Here is a 24,315-nt window from a genome sequence, read left to right as displayed (position 1 = left end):
TGAATCAGGCTCCACAACAGTCAATGTGCAAGGTCAGTCGGTGCTTAATGGAGCAATGTAGGATCTTCTGCTGGATGTGCACAGAAGCAGAAAGAGAAGGGAGAGAGAGAGTGAGATGGTTGATGTTCATGGCCTCCTCCAAGAGATATTTCTTTCTCGGATAATTCTACAGTGCAGAGACTGAGTCTTAAATAATCATCTTCGGGGCACTTAAGTCTTTACAATTACTCTTTTTCTAGAATCGTTATTTTTTTTGGCACCAATGGAGGAGATGGTACTTAAGTCTTTGCAATTGCATCAAACTCCACTGCTAATTAATGCTGATAAACATGGGGATACGAGACACACAAGCTTAAATACGTGGTGCTTTTTGGGACCCTCGAGCATGAGATGCCCTGTTCGGGGGGGGGGGGGGACATATAACTTGCTTCGCCTTATGTCGGGGCTACAAATATATATGTGAGCTAATCATGACCTTTTAAAGTTGTTTTTCACTATTACATTCATCTTTTTCATTAGAGTTTTTTTTTTTATTATAGGCAAGTTGGGTTAGCCAGACCCCCACCAGTTACACAACGTACCATTGGGTTTTGAACTTGCAACGTCCCAACACATGGTGATGTGCACTAATAGCTCCTACCAAAAAAGTGAAGCCCCTGTTGGTGTTGGTATCATTAAAGCTAATTCTGCATTCATAGATTCAAACCCTTCTATTTAATAAAAAAGGCAGATGCTAAGAAGAACAAAAGGCCCAATGGATATTGAAATACAACCAAACAAGTTTGAGAAATTCTGTTCTTAGAAAGTTGCACAAGTAGTCCTTAAGGGTATGTTTGATGGCTTGTCTAGGGTTGAACGAAATGAACAAAAAGAATGGAACAGAACATTGGTTTTGTTCGTTCCGTAACAACTGTTCTTAGTCTATGATGCAACACTCTACTATCGGGGTATTAATTTGAATATGTCATGTTGTTTAGAGCCATTGCCACAAAATCCCTGAGAATATCGTAGCATTGCCAGGCAGTATGATTTTTCCTTTCGCAGGATTGGCAGATAACTTGCGACTCACCACGGTTAGAACCATTCGATTTATCATGCTGACCACCATCATTCTGACAAAAGTTTTGGTTTCTGCGGCCAAAGTTTCTATTTGAACTATGACCACAATAAGAATTGTGACGATCTCTTCATCTTTGAGTGAAGAAGGCTGTGTTGGAGTTCTGGTCATTGATAGGAGGCTTAGGTGCTAAGAGCTAGAGCCTATTTTCTTGGTTCAGTAACATTTTATAAATGTCAACAAAGCTCAGAAGAGGCGTCATAGTAGTGACAATAGTCACAAAACTCTCATACTCAGATGACAAGCCATTGAGAGTATAACAAGATCAATATAAAAAAAAATTCATACCACACATAGCGAATCAACCGAAAACTTAATCTTGCTCAAGTAATCAACCATAAGTTTATCATTTTTCTTAACAATTTGCAAGTGTCACTGAAGCTGCAATATTCGCAAGCTTGAGTGCGAAGCATATGACCGTTCCAAGGCAATCTATGCCTCTTGCGTAGTAGGTATGCGAATGGTTTGAGAGAGAGAACAAAGTCATATATGGTTGCCTTGATCCAACTTAGGGCAAGCTAATTTGCCCTTTTTCGCACATCATATTCTAGATTTGCCATTTGAGAAGAGTCGGACTGGATGAACTGAGCAAGGGCTTGGGACATCCCATTCACAAACTTTATCAGCTCCTGCGAGTACATGACCAACTTGATCTGGGACCTCCACAAGAGGTAGTTATTGTGATCGAGTTTAATTGAAACTAAGGATGAAAAGGCATTTCATTGAATGGCCTGATTTGGGATCAATGACCCTGATGAATATGAAAGAGATGCCAACCTTGATTTTTTTTTTTATGATAAGAACCTTCGCGAAGCGAAGAAAAACCCCGGGTGCGGCCCCACGACCATCTTGCCTTACTTGGGCCACCTCTGAAAGCTACGGACACACCGGTGTGTGATTGAGATTATTCCTTACAAGTTGTGATTCATGAAGATTACTTCACCCATTGAAAAATCAACGATGGTATTGTGCATCAACTTGCACCTTGTTGAATCTTATCCTGTAGTACAAGTCTATGTCACATGGACATGGATACGTACAGGGGGCTTGATATGAGTTCGTGACAAGAATATGCAATTTTTTTTGAAAACAAAGATATGGGGACACAAACCTTTCATTTTTCAATTGATAAAATAATGCATTATGAAAAAAAAAATGTAAGAATTATGAAAAATGTAAAAATCGTATTGCCGAGATTTTGCCAAAAAAATGTAAGAATTATGAAAAAATTTCAATTTCTCGCAAGTTTTTTTGAAAAATGAGATTTTGCGGATAAAAAGGTTTGTCACTATGGTCATGATACGCGACATGGTGTTGTGTCCCCATACTTCAGTCTACATGGAATCGATCTGCAGGGAAATAAATCACTTGTGCTTGCATTGGCTTATTGAAAAAAGTAAGCCCGTGACAATCATAATGCTATATATATATATATATATATATATATATATATATATATATATATATAGAATACTCGGGTTGGGTTGGGTACCCGGCAAAAAAGCGGAGTCAGGTCAGGTACTTGGCAAAAATCATAACCCAAACCTGGTCCTCATATTGCTAAGGTTAAGTGCCCGTTTCAAACCCGACCCAATGACAGCCCTACTGAATCATGCGTGTCCCTGTGATGTAGGTACATGACAGTGACAATGGGTGACATTGGCTGTTATTTGAATAATTTTGCTGAATAATATGAGACAATGCTGGGTCCTGCATTCGATGACATGCTAAGGGCAGCTTGTCATTGAATATTTACATTAAATATGGTTAGTAGTTGCTCAGCGGTAAGAGTGAATGAATTTAACTTTGTTCCCTAAAAGAAAAGGAGTGCATGAATTTGGCCAAGTTTCATTAAATATCTGAACATGAACTATATAATAGGGGAACTAGGACCACCATCAAGCCAAATTTGTACTGCCAAATATTGTCATTTTTCATTTGCTGCATAAACATACCCTCTGACTACAACTTTGAAGTTAGGACCTAATCAGCTTATATAGACCTTGAAATCCATGAACTTCTCCAGATTTCATGTGGTTATTATGCCTAAACAAATGCCCTTAAAACTAAGAAGGATAGGATCACTATAACCTCAATTAAGAAGGTAACATCCATAACTTTCTTACCTAGTGCTGGATCTTGGCAAACATCACCAGGTGATTGATTTATTTATTCCACACCAATGTTGTGAAAAGCGTTGAGGCGTAGCGAGGCGCTCCACCAAAAATTGAGGCGAGGCGTAAGTCTTGAGGCACAAAGCGTAAGCCTCAAAAAAAAAATTTTGAACTTTAAAAAAATATAAAAATATCTAAAAATACAAACAAATAAACAAATGCTTTATTGATGAAATAACAACCAATAAGAAATAAAAAATCTCAAATAAGTACTAAAAAATATGAGATTAACATATAAAAGTAACTAAAAAATGATTATATAACTGAAAAATATATGAGATTAACAAAAAAAAGTTAAAATATACTAAGAAACTGATTACATAACTGAAAAATATATGAGATTAACAAAAAAAAGTTAAAATATACTAAGAAATTGATTACATAACTGGGAAATATATGAGATTAACCTACAAAAATTAAAATATATGAGATTATTCTAAAAAATATGAGATTAACATATAAAAGTAACTAAAAACTGATTAAATAACTGGAAAATATATGAGATTTGATGAGTTGTGGAGCCTGATTCAGAGTTTTTGCCCTTGCAGGAAGGAGGATCCGGGGGCTCCCTCCTGGCGCGGGTCATGGGGGACAGCGCCCTCCGAAAGAAATTTTTTTTGGGCTTATGTTTGAGACCAGTTTCTTATGGATCAGACCCGGTTTATTGTTTCCTTCGGTTGTTTCTTGCTTGCGGTTTTAGTAACAAGATTAACCAACAAAAGTTAAAATATACTAAGAAACTGATTACATAACTGAAATAACTGAAAAATATATGAGATTAACCTACAAAAGTTAAAATGTATGAGATTATTCTAAAAAATATGAGATTAACATATAAAAGTAACTAAAAAACTGATTACATAACTGAAAAAATATATGAGATTAACCAACAAAAGTTAAAATATATAAAATATACGAGATTAACCAACAAAAGTTAAAATATACTAATATACTAACAAACTAATTACATAACTAAAATAACTGGAAAATATATGAGATTAACCTAAAAAATATATTTTAGTATGTCTCAGAACTCTTGTTGAAAAAAAAAAAAATTTGCACCTTAGGCTTGGGCCTTGAGGCACAAAGGGTCGCGCCTCAAGGCGAGGCACCCCTTTTGTGCCTCAAAGCGTTTTTGATAACACTGGATGAGGGAATTTTATCACATGTTTTCCTGCATATTAATTCCGTCATCATCCTTCTTTACATTAGCATGATAAAGAATATCTACTCTTACTCCCCTTTTCACTCTTAATAAAAGTTAATAAAATTTAATGATAATTAACCAAAAGGCCATGATTGCCACTAAAGCTTGGTCAAGCACTCAAACTGATATTAATAAGTCATTCCTTCACAATAGATAAATAAATAAATAAAACCGTTACAACTTCAAGTGACAAAACTACCCATATATATGGTCAACGTTATCTTGTTATATTTTATTAAGAAGGTTTCATTATGGCTTTCTGAAATTGGGAAAAGTCAAGCACCCCAAGACACCTGATGGAGGCCTTCTTAGGTGGGTCAGCAACCAGGCTGGAAGCCTGTCAAGGGTCAACGCCCACGTAGAAGACGAAGCAGAGAACCCTGGTCCTGAGCATGAAGTCCCGCTGGAGAGAGACACATCGACGGGTGCGCCGTGCCCGTCGATGCAATTTTTTTTTGTTCCCTCCGTGCCTCTTCATTTTGTAACGGGGGAAGGTGGATCGAAAATTACATATTATAAAGGATGCGGCGGACGTGCGGAATGCTGTCTGCCGTGTCCAACGTTTGGTGGAAATCATTGTTCCCAACGTGATTTTTGTCTGAATCACGCTGAGAACAGCTCATCAAACATACCTTAAAGGCTTCCCACACTTGGCTAGGTGGGTTGGTTTAGGACATTAAAGTGAAAAGATGCCACAAGTTTGATGCCAGGAGTGTTCATCTCTTCATGCAAAGCCAAAGCATATAAGGATCTTTTAAGGGTTGAAAATCAACATCTTAGATTTTTCATAAATATTCAAGCATAAAAAATCATATTGCTTGATCCCTTCGATTCATAGTAAACGGAGTACACCAAATGCATCTGCAGGGTTTGATTTGCAGAAAAACCTATAAAAATCTATATTCATACCAGCAAACATATTTGGTTAGTAAACATATTCCAGTTTACATAGATTGTGGACTAGACTGTAACATACATATGAGCTAAACAACATTATATTGTTAAACAATATGGTATATTTGCTTGTTCAACTAAATATAAACGTGTAACACTCAACACATATTGCCAATTAACTTATGTATTGCTTGAAGGAAGTTGGCTACCACAATCTAGAATCTAATAATTTCATTTAGCTCTTCCAATTGAAGGTTTTCTTTCGTGCCAACCTCCACTTTTAAACAAAGGGAGCCTCATATTAGGGGTGTCAACGGGAAGGAGATGGTTCTGACCCAGGTGGAGCTGAAACAAGATCTGACTTTGAGGTATGGGTGTCGGTCTGATCAGTTCGATTGGGTGGCATGTGAAAAACTAGGGGTGTCAATGGGTCGGGTTTGGTTGAGATTATGGTACTGGGTCTGAACTCGAGTCTAATCGGGTCCATCATAAGAGAAACCATACCCAAATCCTATAAGGATTACATGAACCAGATCCAGACCAGTAAAATAATACTTTTTCCCCTATTTTTACATTGAAAAATTGCAAATCTTAATAGGAACTCTAGTCGGGCCTAGGTCTGGTATGAAATTTTACAAAACATGCCTGGCTCCATGTATTAATCAGACCCTTCGGGTTTGACCCCGATTCTAATCGGCCTTCTTATTTATCACCAAACCTTGGCTTATTCCTCCCATTCGAATTCCCCTAGCACTTTGGCTTCCTCATGCGTCTTGGCGTATTCCTCTCATTGGACTTCTTTATTCACATTTTGAGTGAGGCGATACATTTTGAATATGATATATCATTGATGTCTTTTTTTTTAAACTTCAAATGATTGGTTGGTATTGCGATATTTTTTTTTATATTTAGATTTTGATATTATTTAGGATAGTCAATAAACATTTCGCTCTCAATGAACAATTTCATTAATTTACATATTTTTGATTAACAGGTAATTAGGTATAAAATACCAATTTTATCAAGATCCGAGTTGAAACCCAACCCATTAAAACCAAACTGATCATATCCGAACCTGCTAAACCATATGGGTCTACATTTTTCAGGTATTACCTAGACCTGAATCAAAATGGGTTGGTTCTGATCTAGTTTTTAGGCTTGATTAAAAAACTGGTAGCCTACAAGAATATACCCAACCCGGCACATACCTGGACCCGTTAACATATATGGGTCCATAGTTATCAATGTATTTATGATTTTCACTATTTTTACTTTCAATCTTGATAAATGTATTCGATGTAAACCTTTTTTTTTAAACATTTGAGTTATCTTATAAGGCCCCACCAAAGCCCCGATTGTCTAGTCTTTTATGAAGAGCACATGGTAGGTCCAAGTTGCTTGAAATATCAACTATCACTCTCTTAATACTTTTATTTTATAAGATGGCAACTTGTTTACATATTTATTATTCAATAGTTATAAAATAGACATCCTTTGTGCTGTCATTCAGTCAATATTAAGTATGTCAATGGCAATAATGGAACCATAAATTAAATAATTTGTTTATCTCTAGATTAAAAATAAGTTGCAAAAAAATACAAGAAAATCCAGATAAAATTCCATTTGCATAGAGCTACCTCTTTTTTTTATCACTACGCTTGAATATTTCAGCAATAAAGTTCAACTTTGGAAGCATTTCCTTTTTTTATCAAGCAAATTTTAGCTGTGGGGCTTTGTGATGATTAATTGGCTGGACCTTGTAAACCAATTATACCCAATCCGACCCGATTGTAGTAGACTCAAATCTTGAGGTCAATTCCAAAAATGTAGACTCGTAACAAAAAAAAAGTGTGAGGTCATGTGTCTTATAAACAAAGACCCAACCCACGTTTGATACTCAACCCAAATGGTTTCACATAATGTAAATCCGAACCGATCTGATTATGTACCAAAACCCATTTTATTCTTGAATCAACCCCAACTCGAACGGGTTATGTACCCAAGCCCATTTTATATGTGAATCGACCAGGATCGAGCCTGTTGAAACCCAACCCACTATTAGAACCTAAACCCTTATATTCTATAATTGATGTTTTTTTACTTGAACTTGAAATTTTTATTTGATATTATTTATAATAGTTAATAAATTTCTCATTTGTTAGCACATAATCTTATTAATGAATAGTTGATTTCATTAATTTACATATTTTTTTTTATTGACAATGAGGTTTAAAATACCAATCATCTCAAGACCTAAGTTGAAACCTTAACCCATTAACCCATACGAGTCTACACTTTTCAGCCATTACGAATCAAACTGAAATGGGCCTGGGTCTAATTTTTTAGACCCGATTAAAAAATAGGTTTATTGAAAACCCAACCCAATACATACCCAAACCCGATAACCTACATGGGTCTACAAATTTCAGACATACTTGAATCCGGGCCAAGATATAAATTAGATTGGGTTGGGTTTGGGTCTAAGTTTTTTACCGGATTTAGAATAAAGTATGATAAGACCCGATTTGGTTACACCCCGAATTGATGAAGCGTGTATTTGCAAACAAAGAAAAAAAATGACGGCAAAATGTAATAAGAGAAGTCCAGTGCCTACTTTTCGTAAACAGGTGATAACACTGGGGGCTAATTGAAATTTTTGGGAGCCCTTTGTTCTCATTGGATGCCTGGATTCTTATCTCTTTTGCTCTTTCAATGGAAGGCTCTAGAAGTCCTTCCTCCCAGCGCCCTTCCGTTTCTCCTTTGCGTCGGAGCGTTTGTTATTCCAATACACGTTTATTAATTGAACTCTTTTTATTTTCTCAGAATGACATCCATATCCCTACCGTTTGTTATTCCAATACACGTTCATTAATTGTTTAATTTTTTAACGCCGTGAAGTAACCATAGAAGCCGTTGATGGGCCTGTCAACCGGTCGGGCATCACCCGATTTGGGCCCGAAATGGATCCAGTATAACATGGGTTTGGACATTGTGAACTGGGTCGAATAGGACTGGTAAACGAACCAAGCAGCTCGTGACTCGGCTGGTACACTTTGAAATTATCGTGTTTTTTTAAATTTTATCAGTCCCTAAGAATTTCACAAAAATAATATGTGAAAATATTGTCTAGATTTTATCTGTCTCTAAAATTATCGCAACAATATCAGGTTAAAATACCATCTTTATTCTTCTTCACTTAGATGAGGTGCATTCAAAACTCACTTTTTATGACCATGCAAGGCACAACAGTTTGAGTGGGACATAAATACAGTTTGAACAATTACATCCATATCAGAATGGGAAAAGGAAACATTGTTCACATATCGGACCAAAACCTTTTTTTTTGATGTATTTTGGAAAGAACGTTGACATCGGACATGGTTCGTATGGATAACCGATCCATATTTTACCCTGCAGGTCATCAGCCTTCTAATAATGCAGGGTACAGAAATATCCGTATCCGACCCGATTCGGAACCGTTTTTTAGAAACTCCCCTACTAACGGCGTAAGAATCCGCCGACAACGTTTAAAAGTACACAAAAGTAATTTTATATATTGACGAGGACTGCGCTGGAGATTAGATTCCACTATAAATTATCCCTCTGCATCGTCTCCTCCAATTCGTGTCCGATTGACTTCCAACCGAGAGAGGGAGAGAGAGAGAGAGAGATTAGGGTTTTGTAGACGGAGAGTGGACTCCATGGCCGGGGAGTTGGAGAAAAGGGCGTCGGAGGCCTTCCTCGACGAAAACTTCGAGCTCGCGTGCGACGTCTACTCGCAGGCCCTCTCGATGGACCAGACGAACGCCGGCCTCTTCGCCAATCGGGCGCAAGCCAACATCAAGCTCAAGCGATTCACAGGTCCCCCCCTTATTTCGATTAGATTGGGTTCGATTTCTTCGGCTCGAGAATTCGTGGATTTGATGCTTCTTTTGTAATTTAGGGTGCTGGAACTGTGATATCGTGGGTTGTTTGTGTTTTCTGTTATTTCGTGCTATGCCTCGTTAATTGTTTTGTGCCATCTAGTTGATGTTGGTAGTTCATGATTCTGGGTTGGAATAGAGGCGACCATGAGAATCCTTGCTTCTGCTATCGTTTTTAATATTACTTTTTGTTGAGGAAGGCGATCTTAGTTTGTAGTTTGGTTTTGTATAGATGCCTAGATGAAAAGTGAAAACAATGAGAAAGATCTATTCTTGAAGAGTTTTTTTTGGGTTCTATGAAAGTTATAATCATGTTGAGACTTGGCCTCTTGTGCCATGCTGCTTGTATCGAAAAAATAAATTGGTGTCTTGTCCTGAAATGATAGCGTGATATACAATCGTTGTTCTTTAACTGCGGATTGATTAATTTGGGCGAGTGCGTGGTACTTGATTTTGTGTTTGGGTTGCGCTTTCCTTACGATGGTGGGCTTAATGATGTTCAAGGATCAATATGAAATGTTGGCTTGGATGAAGTGGAATGTTGGGTTCTTCATGCTTCATGTTTGAAGACTCACTTTGATTGCATGAGTTGCCTTAAGATGTGAAATTTGTCCTTGTCATGGATTTAGATCATGCTTCTGCCATATATTCTGATCCACAAAGTTTTTTGTTTTAGGCTGTTTGAGACTTGGGTGTTTTTGTGGTGACACGTGAGTTTCTAGTGTACATATAGGCAGTGGTTTGAACATACATGCTGCATGCGTTCATATGCATGCATCTGTGATTATATACGTTGAGATTATAGGCTTTTGTGCGTGGATATGTGTGAGTGGTCTGCCAACATTGATGTATGCAGATCTTTACATAAAAGGGTTTCGTGGTCTTTCTGTAAGTAAGATCAAGTAGTTTTGCATTTGTTAGATTAGATTAAGAACAAGTTAATTGAGTGTGAGTTAGTTTGTATGGGATGTACTTTGGGTTAATGTGGAATTCTTGCGTTCACATTCAAGTACTTCTACCAATCCAAGTTTCTTACTAATTGCCTATATATCTAATTTAAAGACTTTTTTGGGGAATGTGAATTGGCTTTTCGTGATGATTGATAATCCTTCTATTTCTATTAGTGCCTTTTTATCATTATCTTCTGAATGGTTGGAAACAGAATCTTATAGTATGTATATTCTTAAAGTTGTTAGGATTATGAACATTTTAAAATCTAGAACATGCAACGTGTATCTAAGACATGCATTGTGAAAATGCCTGAATATGTGTGTGCGCCACTCTTGAAATGACCTGCTATAATTGCTGATCAGATATAGTATTTGTGGAATTTCATGGAAAAGCAGAAATATGAAGTCTCCATTAAGCTATTGACAAACACTTCAAAGTGTTTTGAATTTTGGTGCCCATTGTCTCCTTGAAGTTCAAGTGTCAAAGGTCAAAGCTTTACTTAAAATGTACTTAGAATGAGAAATTATATACTCATGGCTTATAATATAGCTATAAAACCAATAGCTTAAGTTATAATTTTCTTTCTTCTCTGAATTTTCTAGCCTTGTAATGGCTTAGAAGTGTTTCATACCAAGGCCAAGAAGTTTTTCATTACTAACTGATACTATAAATAGATTGTAACACGTACCTCATGTTGTATGCTTGGTGCATGACTTGTTTGATGTTTCAACACAGTGCATTTTTTCCCCTGTTTATTCTTTATTTTTTGGGTGTTTCTCCAGAACGGTGGCTGATGTTGACAATATAAAGATTTTTTCTTTGCCCTATAAAAGTTGGATTTGTTCTGGACTTATTAAATATATATTGATTTTTGATATCTTTTTTTTTTCTCTAATTGGTAAAAATTATGAACAGAGGCTGTTGCTGATGCAAATAAGGCGATTGAGTTGGATCCTTCAATGGCTAAAGCTTACTTGCGGAAGGGGTAGGTATTAGAGTTTGATTTGTTTCTTTTTAGTAATGCTGGCTCTTTTATTCTAATTCATATAAAGTTATAGTAAAACGACTTTGTATTTGTTATTGTGCTGTTGCGTCTTGAAAAGAAAAATAAGTGCTGATGGATAACCCAAGTAATTTTAAGCAATTCAATATCATCATTTTTATATTTGATCTATACTATATTCTCTCAATGATTCTGAGAAGCTCATGGAAATGCATTATTACTGCTGGAAATTATGCACTTGTTTGCAGTACTTCAATTGTAAGTGAAAGAAGACATGTTTTTTATGATTTTCATTTATCTTTCATTGTCATTGATCCACTTTTGAGTACAACAACAAACAACAACAACAACAACAATTACGCCTTCATCCCAAAACAATTGGGGTCAGCGATATGAACCAATTTGATCCACTTTTGAGTGGTGATGTAAAAAGAATTGGTTTCATCTAAAGAATGGGACATCTACCTTCTTGTGGAAGGCTTTCTGGGCTGTTTGTTGAAGGAGAATATTTCAACAATAACTTGTGAAACATCAAAAAGAACAAAAAAAAATAAAAGCAGATGGGTTGTGAATCTTGTGATTTTTTGTAATGAAAAAACCTTCAACTATTTTATAATTTGTGCATGATGAACATAAAAAGATTTTGTGTTCATCTACAGAAGGGCACATCTTATTTTTTTATATAAAAGGCTGTCTGGGCTTTTGGTAGATGGTGATTTTTTTCACCAATAGCTTGGGAAAAACAGAAAATAGAATTAGGATAAGAGAGCTAGGATCTCTGGTAATAATAAAGTCTTCAACTACAGAGTAACACTTGCATGTTCAAGATATCTGATCTAATTGATGCTTCCAAGATTTGCGATGGAGTTCCATGGGTTATTTCTACATTACAGAATTTCTCATGGTAACAGGTGCTTATTGGCTGGTAGCTCAAGGGGCTTCGTGTACCTGGCCTAGGATTGACTGTCTGGGCTTCAGATTCTAGGGCTGAGCACGATTGTATTTGGCCTAGGGCCATGTCAATAAGCAATCGGGCGAGGTTCAGGGCTTTCTGTGTTTGTATGCATGTGTATGTGAGGTACTTGTATCATACAAGGATATGAGACAATTATTGTCTTTCTTCCATTAGGACTCTTCACACCCTATTGGAGACATGCTATCATAGCCTCCTTATCTTCTTTTTGCCCCACTTCTTAAGTCAATCGTTTCACCATGGTCGCATCCATCTGCTGCCTGTAGTAGTTTTCTCTCTTGCTCTTATGCTTGATATTCTGTTCCTTGTTGCACTTTAATTCTTTAAATATGCCTATAGCTGATGATTTGCCAACTTTGATTTGGCTGTTATGTGATGATATCTGGCACATGAATAGTTCTAGCTGCTTTGAGCTTATGTTGATCCTCAACTCCACCATTCTTCATGTTCCCTTCATTCAATTGCAAAAATCTGCATCAATGGTGCTGTAAATTTCCCCCAGACAAACTTGTACTTAGCTGCCAATTCATTCACGTAATTTTAGATTTAGTGCCCCTTCAAAGAATTAATATTTGGAATCTTGAATGTGAAAATCATAGTTTTTTTCCTTGATGGAGCATCATAAAGGCAAATGCTATCTTTGCCTCTTCTCCTCTCTTTACATGTTTTTATTTTACCTCTTTTCCTTTTTGCAGATTTATGTTTTTGCAATTGTGAAATACATATTCAAAGCATTTAAGCGTCTGTTCAGTTCTCTGCCAGTATTTGAAATAAGGGTCTGTGATCTTGAATAGTCACAGATATTGTTTCAAGACTGGACATATTGGTAGTTGAATGGTTTCAACTTCATTCAGTCTCTGAGTTATGTGACTTGTTAGAGAATAGACTATAGAGAAGAACCATTAATTCAAGCTTTTCAACTTCACTTTGTCCCTGAAAGAATGAAGTTGTTAGGGAATAGAAAAGAAGCATGGGTAGATGTCTTTATTTCTGTTTCTTTATATTTTAAAACCTAGTAACAATATACTATGCCAACTTGTAAACCTTCTGTTAGACATGCAATCCAGTAAAAGTGTACTTAGGGTATAATTGTCTTGCATTGGTTCATTTGTATTAGGGGTAGTAATGTAATTGTAATTGTTCACCATTCCAATGCTGCAAATACACATGCAGCCAGGCCTAGAGAGTCTGGCCATTCTACCACAAATGCCACCCCTCTCTTTATTCTCCTTCCTCTTCTCCTTTCTCATTCCCCATGACTATCATCAAGTGCCCTTTTTATGCCAACAAAGCAGAGGTACACCTAAAAGGTGTAATCGCTCAAGAGGTGCCTTTTCCTTGGTTTTCTTTCTCGTCTTTGTCAGGCACTTTTTCAATCATTCCACCACTGCTGCTGCTCTTCTTCTATTCTCATTTTCTTTTCCTCCTCATCCCTCTTCTCCTTTCTCATTCATCACAATTACCAAGAACTTACACCTTTGACCCTCGTATACTCTTTTTAACTCGCACGCACACAGACAGACACATGTATATATCGTCTTCTACATTTGTTAGAAGATTTTAAGAATGCTTGTATGTTGCATACTTGACTTCTGCAAGGGTTATTGATCAATTATGGTTTTTACTGTTTGAGTAGAAATGCCATTATCCTTTCTAGTTTTATATTGTATTCCATTTATGAGTTTCTTTTAATGGTCACAACTCTTGGTCATTTTGCTTGCTTGAGCTGCATTAAATAATTTATTTACATTCTCCCGTTTGAGACTCTCTTTCATTATTCAGTTGCACTTACCTAACTCAATAAAATTGATATGTTTCTGAACTATGCTATTTGTGTCCAGCATTGCGTGCATCCAACTTGAAGAGTATGAGACAGCAAAGGCATCCCTTAAGACAGGTTCTTCATTGGACCCAAGCAACACAAAATTCAAAGATTTGATTGAGGAGTGTGACAAGGGCATTGCAGGTGCACATATTTTATTGTTAGTATTCTTTGGTTATCTTCCAATGGTTAATGAATATGGTTGCATGTGTATATTTTGCAATTCTTCTGCTGTTTAAGATTTTAGTAAAACTCTGAATCAGATCCCAATTTTTTTTTACAATATTTTTCCCTTCCCTTACAAAATATCCGTACAAGTCTTAATCCAGCAAATGAGGCTTCTATGATTATCTTTGTTTGGGAATCTTTCAGTTACTATGGTGCCTAAACAGTTTCCAGTAATTCCTCCCTGGTTTTTCTTTATGGTGCTTTCAATGCATAAAGGCAACCTAGACTTTATAGCCATGTGGTAACAACCTTCTTCAATGCAAGTCCATAATTTGATGCATCAACTACTGTTTTTTAAGAACTTGATATAATACCTTGTCGGTTATAGGTATCTTTTTCTCCTTTTGTCTTTACACTTTTGAAAGCACTTTTTGCTTGGCTCATTTGTTGGTGGACTAAATGTGCTGTTTAATTTCTTTTATCTTGTTCAAGCTACACTTGTTTAAACAATAAAGAAATATAGTCTTCATTTGCTGGATGCATGAGAGCACTGTAGGTTACTTCCAGCTCTTACATTCCACGAAAATTGCAGAATTATGAACTAATGTCTCTACATGGATGCATGCGCACCACACTCATAGAGAGACTACTTAGTTTCTTTTTTCTTTCTAATAGGCCTTATGAAGACTGCTAGCATGTGTTGCTGGAAATTTGATGTTTGTGCTATATTTCCGTGGTCTATTCTGCAGAGGAAATGAATGATAGCCTAAAGGCACCAGTGCCTAATAACCATCAGAACTCTGTTACTCCTTCACTTGGATTTCCTTCTGCATTTACTGAGCCTGCAAAGGGAAAAGATTCTTCACATGGCAACAGCCATTCAAGTACAGAAGTGTTATCAGCAAAGCCGAATTACAGGTTAGTGGTTTTCAGCTTGAATATTTTGCTTTTATTTTTATGTTTGTCAATAAAACAATAAAATTGTTTTCTTATTTGTGGATTTTTTTTCATCTTTGCTTCTTTGAGTTGGTGGTGATTTGTTTTCTGAGTAACTGTCTGGTCACTATTTATTTTCAAATGATTTTCTGGTTTTCCCATTTTCCTTGCTACATTTCTGGCTAGATATTTGGACTGTTCATGGTGGTGGTGGTGTTATTTTTTGTCTCCTTTTTTTCTTTCTTTCTTGATAACCCACTGGAGTTCAGAGAAACCAATATGGGAAATGCTGCAACTTATGTTAAGATTATGTTGCTTCATCCTGCTGAATGTGTGGCCCTGCTTTCTTGTCTGGGTTTGCAGTATTTTTGTGGGATGTAATGTAACTTACAATAATCTTGCGTTGCAGGCATGAGTATTATCAAAGGCCGGATGAAGTTGTTGTGACCATTTTTGCCAGGGGATTACCTGCCCAAAATGTTTCTGTTGAATTTGGAGAACAGATGGTCAGTCACTATTTTAGTATTGGTTGGATATTTGTGTTTTGATTAGTTCTTTTCGATGTCAACTTCTCCATTTCTTATATTTGTTATTTTCTTTTTTTCTCCCCTTCAGTTAAGTGTCACCATTGATCTTCCCGGTGAAGTCAATTTCCTTTTTCAACCTCGTTTATTTGCAAAGGTATTGGGAAATTTTTAACTGTTTTTCTGCAATTACAAGTGTTTTGTTTATTGATGGGTCATTGCCTCATGGTTGCGTCATGTCGACGCGGGTGCGGCACCCAGTTGGCCGAGTCCCTGTGACATAGATTACAGGCCTATTTAGAAATAGATGGGTATTGTAAATGAGGTTCGTGTCTAGGTATCAGACCTTGAAGTGGATGTCCATTTGTATACAAGAGGCAATTCGTGCCTCTCAATGTTTTGGAAACTTGGAATCCTTGATTGTACACTCACAAGTTGCAAGAGTTCAACATTACTTGTTTGTTCATTTGCAGTTCTGTGCACTTTCGTGTTAATACTTTTATCTAAACACTAGATGGATGTGGTGTTAGTAAGTAAAGGCTATCTAGTTTTGACATTGAAAGTTTTAGTGGAGGTCCCTATTTTGTTGCCCAGTGGAGGTTCTTATTCAAATGTGCTGCCCTAGCTTTTCTTCTAGACTTGTACTATGATATGAATAGACACCAGCTAAAGACATCTTTCCTTTTCTTTTTCTTCTGTCTGAGCAGATTGTCCCTCAAAAGTGCAGATATCAAGTATTGTCAACGAAAATTGAAATCCGGCTTGCTAAAGCTGAATCAATTAATTGGACATCTCTGGAATATAAAAGGGGGGGAACTAAGGCAGTTTCTACTCAACAGAAGCTTAATTCACCATCAGGTAATCTGGTAGTATATATGAGTTTTTTCAGTCTTGTTTCTTCAATGGCTTTTTGCGACTGTATGTGAATCAGAACTTAGTTGGCTGCGTGTGGCTTGAGCTTACTTTTACACAATTTTTGTGTGTGTGCGGGCACGTTCCAGATCAACTTTTACTCATTATTGTTGCATCACTTTCTAATCTACCTGATTTGTATTGTATCATATCAAATTTAGCTCATATTGGTAAATATGAATCTTGAGTTTTGTTATCACTAAAACATTTATTTGTTTGTACGACTTGGATTTTCGTGTTGCCTACAAAAACCGTTGAATATTAGATGAGAGATTATGTTTGTTCAAGCAATACTCTGTCTAGCACTTTGAAACAAAGTCATTTGTGTACTATAAGAGCAAGGAGTTTTGCTTTTGTATTCGTATGATTATGGAAGATGTGCTAATATGTGTAATTTCCTAATTGTAGTATTCTGTTGTAATAGAATTTCCACCATTCAGTCCTCTGGTTACACTTTGATTTGCCTTGTGCATTAGTATGTTTATGCTTCATTCATTCATTCAAAAGTTGCTAAACTTGTATGCTGGAGCAAAGTTCTGTATGCATATGCATGTGGATGATATGCTCATGCATGTGGGTACCAACACACTTTTAGGAAGGAAAAATGAAGAAAACTTGTAGCCTTGTTGTTGTGTTACCTTGTGCTTTTATATGGAGTACAAAGAGGAAATTGGAAGAGTACAGAGAATCCAAACACAGAATTCACTGCTTGATGCATGTTCTGCTTTTGGGGTTATGGTTTGATTCCTCTTCAGACCAAATGATAAGGTTAGCCTTGGCTTTCTCTTTTGCCAAAAGTAAATTATATTGTTTATCAGGCAGTATCATGTAAATATACTATTATAAGTTGTCATTTTACAGGGTTGGTACTATTTGATATTGGTGTTATTTTTGCATGTTCTCATTTTGTAGTATTGCCGGTCATGGCATTGTAATGCGGTTTTATGTGTAAGTTCCAGTATCATGACTTCATCAACTGATGCTAGTTGGTAGAGTTGAACTCAGGTGGAATGAATTGCTAAAAATGGACATCTTAGGGAAGTGGTTATAAATGACTAACTTTGCTTCCAGTCAAAGGAACCCTATCAGATCTCAGCTAGCCTTGTTAACTGGACACCACAGCTTGTGACTTGTCATGTTCAATTTGCCCAAGCATAGGTTTTGTAATCGTTACCCTGACCAACAATGCTGATGTCCTTTCAATTCAGATAAGGGAGTAGTTGGGAGACTCACTTGCATTTTATTGTGATTTCTGTTTCAAATTATACTATGGTGACAATCGGCAAAATTCATTCTCACCTTTATGTTCACATCACCGGTTGACATTTCTTGGTCGCCTCTATGCATTATGACCTCACCCTGTTTTCAACTATATCTGTCTCATGGTTGCGGACGGTGGAATCAATTGACTGGGGCAAGATGGGATCTAAAATTTGTTATTTGTGCCAAACAGAACTGAAATCTCAAAGACCTTTATATCCATCCTCGAAGAGCAGAGGAATTGACTGGGACAAGGTGGAAGCTGAAGTTAAAAAAGAGGTGTGTCTTCCATGATCATGTGGAGTTTCCGAATGATTCTTTTCTTTGTGTATGACCCAATTAATTTTTGAAAGAGAACATTGCGCTAAAGTGTTTTGCGATGCCTTTGCTTACATTTCTGTCAGGAGAAAGATGAGAAGTTGGAAGGAGATGCTGCTTTAAACAAGCTATTCCGTGACATATACAAGAATGCTGATGAGGATACCAGACGAGCGATGAGCAAATCCTTTGTAAGATCCTGCATTAGTTTTTCTCATTGTTATCGTATCGGCAGAAAATCAATACTATTCAATGCTGAATCGACTATTTTTAGTAAATGCAAAAAATACTACAAATTTATTTTTTAATATTTTTTAACATGTCACGTTATCAATGACACGTAATATTTATTATTATTTTTTGGCCGATACAGAATGATTCACTTGAGTATCGGTATCGGCCAATACAGCTGAATCAGTGGCCAAACGGCCGATACCGATACTGACAACATTTCATGGAAAAAAATTGGGTGCCACTCTTGAGTTGTATTCTTGCATCAACGGTGTTCCTATCTCAAGAACCACGACCACCATTTGAATGTACTCTAATATAAATCAGCGGCTATTGAATGTCTGTTTTTTTTATAGTCGTGGTTATTGAATGGTTACTGAAATTATGGTCAATTTTTCTTCCAACAGTTGGAATCAAACGGAACAGTGCTCTCGACAAACTGGAAAGACGTTGGCGCCAAAGAGGTTGAGGGCAGTCCTCCACAAGGAATGGAGTTGAAGAAATGGGAGTACTAGAGGCTTCTTCCCCGCGCCTTTTGTCATGATATGTAGAGTTCGGACTGACTATTTAATCTTTGGTTTTTAATCTGATAGGTCTGTTGGATGAGTGAATGTGGTCTCCAAGGTATTTCTGTTATTAGTTTTTTTTTTTACTTTTTTCCGTTGAGTGCGTTTGAGGAAATAAGGATCAATTCTTTTTGGGTGGTTCTGGTGTAATGGGGGGAGCAATCTTAATGCTACAATGACGTTAATGATATATGGGAACATTATGTTCTTGTCACTGTTTGGATCTTAATGGTTGCCAATTGTATTTTAGTTAATTATTTTGAAAAATGATTACTGTACAACAAAAATGACATGTTTCACACAATTTGTAAAATCTGTCTCGACCAAAATCATGGATGCTAGATTTTTTAAGACATTTTTACCCTTTGTACTTGTGAATTTCTTGCACGATATATCGGTACGTTGTTTTGATATCACAAACTCGTTAAAAAGTAGGTTCACACAATAATTGTGACTACATGATTTTTGCATAAACAAATTTGCGAATATATATAGCTTTCATCAGAAGGAGATTTACAAATATTGAACGACATTCACTTATATATAGTTTGACATTTAAGTGACTGATATTTAAGGAGGTTCGCAAATGTGTAACAATATTCATGTGAACATTAATGAAAACATTATGATACGATTATTGCAAATACAATACTACCTTCACAAATAATGTATAACATTCACATAGAATTCTTGCAAAATTTTACTGTGGATGTTTGCACATTAGCATGCTTGCTGATTCATATACTAGGTCATTGCAGTTTTATTTTTTGATTTTTTGTTTGTTTTTGGTGAGAGCCTTAACCCTTTTCTCTAAAACCTTAACCATTTTCTCTTTTTTCATGTGGTGATTCTTGTGAAATCATTTTGCATGAGTTAGGGCTTCCTCAATATCCTTAATAATTGTGATATCCTTTTCATAGAATTCTCTGATTTGGTCGAAATGCGATTTTCATACAAACTATATATATATATATTTTTGAAGATTTTTTTTATAGATATGAACGCTTAATAGTCTTGTAATATTTGTATTTGGTTGTTGTTTTAAATGTTTTATATATGTTTTTGTGTTTTATTTAAAATTTAGCACCCGATTTATCATTTAGGGTTTACTGTATATATTGGTGTTTTAGATGATTTATATTTGTTTGCTTGTCCTTTATGTAGTATTTGATGGTTTTGTATTGATGCAATGAGGCTAGGGTTGACTGTGCATAAACATTTCGTTAGTGTGATGGGGTTGGGGTTGATTGTACCCAAGCATTGAATAAAAGTTAGGGTTATTGTAGGTAGTTGGTTTTTTATAGTGGTTGTTGTAGGTAGTTATATTAGTTGAATGAATGAGTGATATATGAATGTTTTTTTGTCACATGTTATTTTCATTAGATGAATGATATATTGTGTGATTTGTGTAAACAATTAATGATAACATCTGAAAGGGTTAAAGTATACTACAATGACACTGATCACCCTATTTGGAGATATATAACGGTCTCTAAAAACAATAACTTCAAGGAATTTAATGCTTTGATGTCTTGTAAAATCGGATATACAGAAGAATTATTGAAATTCTATTATAGTTATTCTTCAAACGTAGACAAACAACAAATATGGATAGATGTTTTGAATGATGATGATGTAGAAATAATTAATGATGAGATGTGCTCAATCTTTTGGCATAGCCACCGACGTGGATTCGAAACATTGAGCTAACAATTATTTTTTAGCAAAAGATATGAGTGGTTAATATTTAATATAGCAAAGAGCTTCAATTCATGGATTCTTCCGATACGTGATAAACTCTTAATTTTTTGTATTGAAATACTTCATCCCATGCTGATGAAACTTGTTGAGAAAAAAAGTATCGGGTAGAAAATGTCAAGCATTTTGACACATGAGGTAAAAGAAAAGGTAAAAACACTATTGCATTGCCACCGACATAAATATGAAGCACGCTATCGATCTCACGGTTACAATGATGATCTTAAGAAACATTTATATTCTTGTGAAGAGTGGCAGGCCAGTGAGTTTTTATACATACATATGATCACATGCATTTTGAATGAAAGCAACCTACTAGAAGATTTTTGCGATAAGTTTTTTATAATTGAATCGTATTGAACTGCATATCATACATATCTATTTCTTTCGATGGTGGATAATGTCTCATATAATACTCAACTGACTCTTATTTTTGTCTATCCATCAAAAGTGACTCGTAAACCAATGCAACTTAAGGTGAAGAGACAAATAACAAAACACAAGAATGTTGTGTCATACAAGTGCAGTGTATGTGGTGAGTTTGGTGACAACAGGAGGAAGCAAAAATAGCTGAAAGAGCATGATTTATGTTAAGACACTATGTTGAGCAGTGATGTAAGTGTTAGATTTGCACGTTTGTTTGTTTGTTATATTTTTATGTAGATTCATTTAAATCTAAAATGAATATATCACATATTTTGATTATGTAGCATATAAAAAGATTTATAAAAAGACTTCAATAGTACCACATTCAAGACATATAAACTGAAACGAAACTGTCAAAAATCATTTACATTACATCATAGAAGAGCCTCAAAATCGATAGTCATATTTTTCTACCGACTAATAGAAACTAATTGCTTAGCAATAATTGTTCACAACAAATAGTTGAAGCAAAATCAATGCGATATTGGGATAGTTCTTTTTTGGAGACCTGCAAATTGTCGTATCTTTTTTAAGAATGTGACAAGGTATCCATTGAACAACTTTGCATACTTAATTATGTTTAGAACACATAAATTTTTATGTGTTTATGTCTTCAACTTGATTTGTGTTGCATATCTTAATTCTTAAGAACTGGTGCAACCAACACTAGGTTTATTAAAAAATAGACATGAATGCGAAAGAGTTCAAGTTGTACAATTCTATAGAAACCACAACTCATACAGATAAGAACATCAAACATTTAATATGATAACATTACTTATTCAATAATATCCTTAATTTTCTCTTATACTCAGTATGTTTAAAGTTGGGTTGTAGGTTTATTCTTTTGGAGAGTGGTTTGGCTACGCCACTTACACTGATTAGATGATCTATTCCATGAATGATATTCTTTATAAAAATGAGTAATTACTTTGCATATGTTTGTTAACTCAATTCGTATGGTATATAATTATTACATGTTTGATTGTAGTATATTTGTCCTACTGTATGTGCAATACTTGGATAGAGACACGATCATCAAATTCATGCATATACGTGTTTATATGACTCGTTTCATTGTATTTTTTTGATGTAAGTTATAGTTAATTATTTGTTAATAACCTTTTTTTTAAGATGATGAAACATACTAGAAGATGGTCAAATTCTATAACCGCTTGAAGAAGAAGAATAAAAAAGATGTTGACCAAAAGAAAATTGAGGATAATGCAAAGAACAAAAATGGTTCAAAGACCAAACAAAAAACAAAGGATGAAGAGACACCAGACGATGAGGTGCTAGATGACCTTGCTCAGGAAGCTGAGGTGTGGACAATTCTGGGGCATCATTGTTGATTACTATTGTGAATTTGAAGCAATTTGACATAATGATTTATTATTAAATATTTTCTTTTGCTTTTTGAGATGTAGATTTGACACATTTGATGTAAATTTGTCAAAATTTTGGATGTTTAACTTCAATTCAGGTTGGATGTTGTCTGAATTTTGAATGTTTTGTAAAATTTGGTTGTTCTGTAAATTGCCTATAGTTAGATTTTGCAGGATGATAGTAATAAGGTCATATTCCTTCTATAGACGTAGAAAATCTACATATTTAGTTAACAAACAAAAGAAATTCATAAATGCATAGGATAGTTCGTATGTGGAGCTCATATGATAAACACCATCCTTATATAATAGAGTACTTTTGCAAATACATGATACAAAAGTTGCGAAAATGATTACCTTCAGGGATCTCACTTAAGTATACAATAACTTTAATTAAAAAAACATCCATAAATAATGGGGTACATTCGCATATAGATGATGCGAACATACCAACAATCACAAGTCCTTCATGAAAATGGTGTGATGCACTTTCACAAGTAAAAGTTATGAACATGACGACCTTCACATGTGAGGTGCCTGCGATCTCATTTTATATAATAATTTCAGTTAGAAAATGACATCCACAAGTAATTAAGTAGATTCACATATAGATGTTGCGAACATACCAACAAGCGCAAGTCCTTTATAAGGACGGTGTGATGCACTTTTGAAAGTGGATGTTGTGAATATGATGACCTTTGCACATTAGGTGCATGTGGATCTCATTAAGTATATAATAACTTTAATTAAAAAATGACATCCACAAATATTAGTCAGAGTTCACAACATTTTATTGTGGACTTTCCTACCCTTGCAACACAGACGTCCGCAAATGGGTAACCGGTTTCACAAATATGCTCATCATGTCCACATGTTTTTGTTGCGAATGTCCTAAATATCCTTATGTTTGCAACTCTGATATGCAAATGTCCTTATGTTTACACACATTGATATATATATATATATATATATATATATATATATATATATATATATATATATATATATATATATATATATATATATATATATATATTCAAAGTTACAGATATACATTCAAGCTATAACATTCATATAAACGCATTCAAACTTTAACATTTATACAAATAATTCATACAAACATAAATTGCATTATAACTTCACACGTATTATATATCTATTCAAATTTATAAAAGTATTCAATTATAAAAGTTACATGTATTCAAATACAAAAGTATTCAAATTTATAAAAGTATTGAAAAACAAAAGTCAGTGCTGTGGATCCGATATGCACACTCTTAGCTCCTCGAGCTCCTTATCCTTTTTAGCAAGCAAGTCAGTTTGACCTCCATATAATAGACTCCTTTGCTTGAAGCAAATACTTCAACATGTGGATTTCAGCTCTTGCAAGAGCCAAATTTGTATCTGCTCTACCTGCAATCCTTCGGTGCTTCTGAATCTTCGCCCTAAGTTTCTCCTTTTCTCAAAGCCTCTGTTTATGGAGGGACTGCTTGCAAACTCCAGATTGTCAACAATTACATCATCTTCAAAGGCAAGTATCATAGATGACAAACCGATGTCCTTGTTGTCATCGTGCTAGTCTTTAAGTTTGATTTTGAACATCGTGGTGTAATCTTTGGTTTGATGCTTTGCGCAGCCTGAGACGCTTTTGCTAACGGAGGGAGGGCGACAGGGTAATTGATGAGCATACCCAAACAATTAAACCACTCAGTTGATCATTTGACACTCAACTTCATTTATGTAGTGCAACCAAATATCCTTCTCGTG

The 24,315-nt window shown here is 35.4% G+C and overlaps 1 protein-coding gene across 1 annotated transcript; it reads left to right on the top strand.

Moving 5' to 3' along the window:
• The first annotated feature begins 9,016 nt into the window (after positions 1 to 9,016).
• Positions 9,017 to 19,193, top strand: LOC149814356 (protein SGT1 homolog). Its single transcript, XM_089989271.1, has 10 exons — positions 9,017 to 9,253; positions 11,182 to 11,251; positions 14,084 to 14,208; positions 14,982 to 15,150; positions 15,578 to 15,674; positions 15,784 to 15,849; positions 16,400 to 16,550; positions 18,058 to 18,143; positions 18,269 to 18,373; positions 18,821 to 19,193. The coding sequence occupies exons 1-10, from the start codon at positions 9,094 to 9,096 to the stop codon at positions 18,926 to 18,928; spliced, it is 1,137 nt and encodes a 378-aa protein (XP_089845397.1). The 5' UTR covers positions 9,017 to 9,093; the 3' UTR covers positions 18,929 to 19,193.
• Positions 19,194 to 24,315: the final 5,122 nt, after the last annotated feature.

Source organism: Nuphar pumila, chromosome 15 (genome assembly GCF_984573655.1).
Source record: "Nuphar pumila chromosome 15, dmNupPumi1.hap1.1, whole genome shotgun sequence".
In the NCBI taxonomy this organism is placed as follows: Eukaryota; Viridiplantae; Streptophyta; class Magnoliopsida; order Nymphaeales; family Nymphaeaceae; genus Nuphar; species Nuphar pumila.
This window is presented reverse-complemented; position numbering and strand designations above follow the sequence as displayed.

Coding starts and splice junctions, on each gene's coding strand:
- LOC149814356 (XM_089989271.1), top strand. CDS start 9,094: ATGGCCGGGGAGTTGGAGAAAAGGGCGTCGGAGGCCTTCCTCGACGAA. Junction 9,254..11,181: donor CAAGCTCAAGCGATTCACAG/GTCCCCCCCTTA, acceptor AATTATGAACAG/AGGCTGTTGCTGATGCAAAT. Junction 14,209..14,981: donor GTGTGACAAGGGCATTGCAG/GTGCACATATTT, acceptor TCTATTCTGCAG/AGGAAATGAATGATAGCCTA.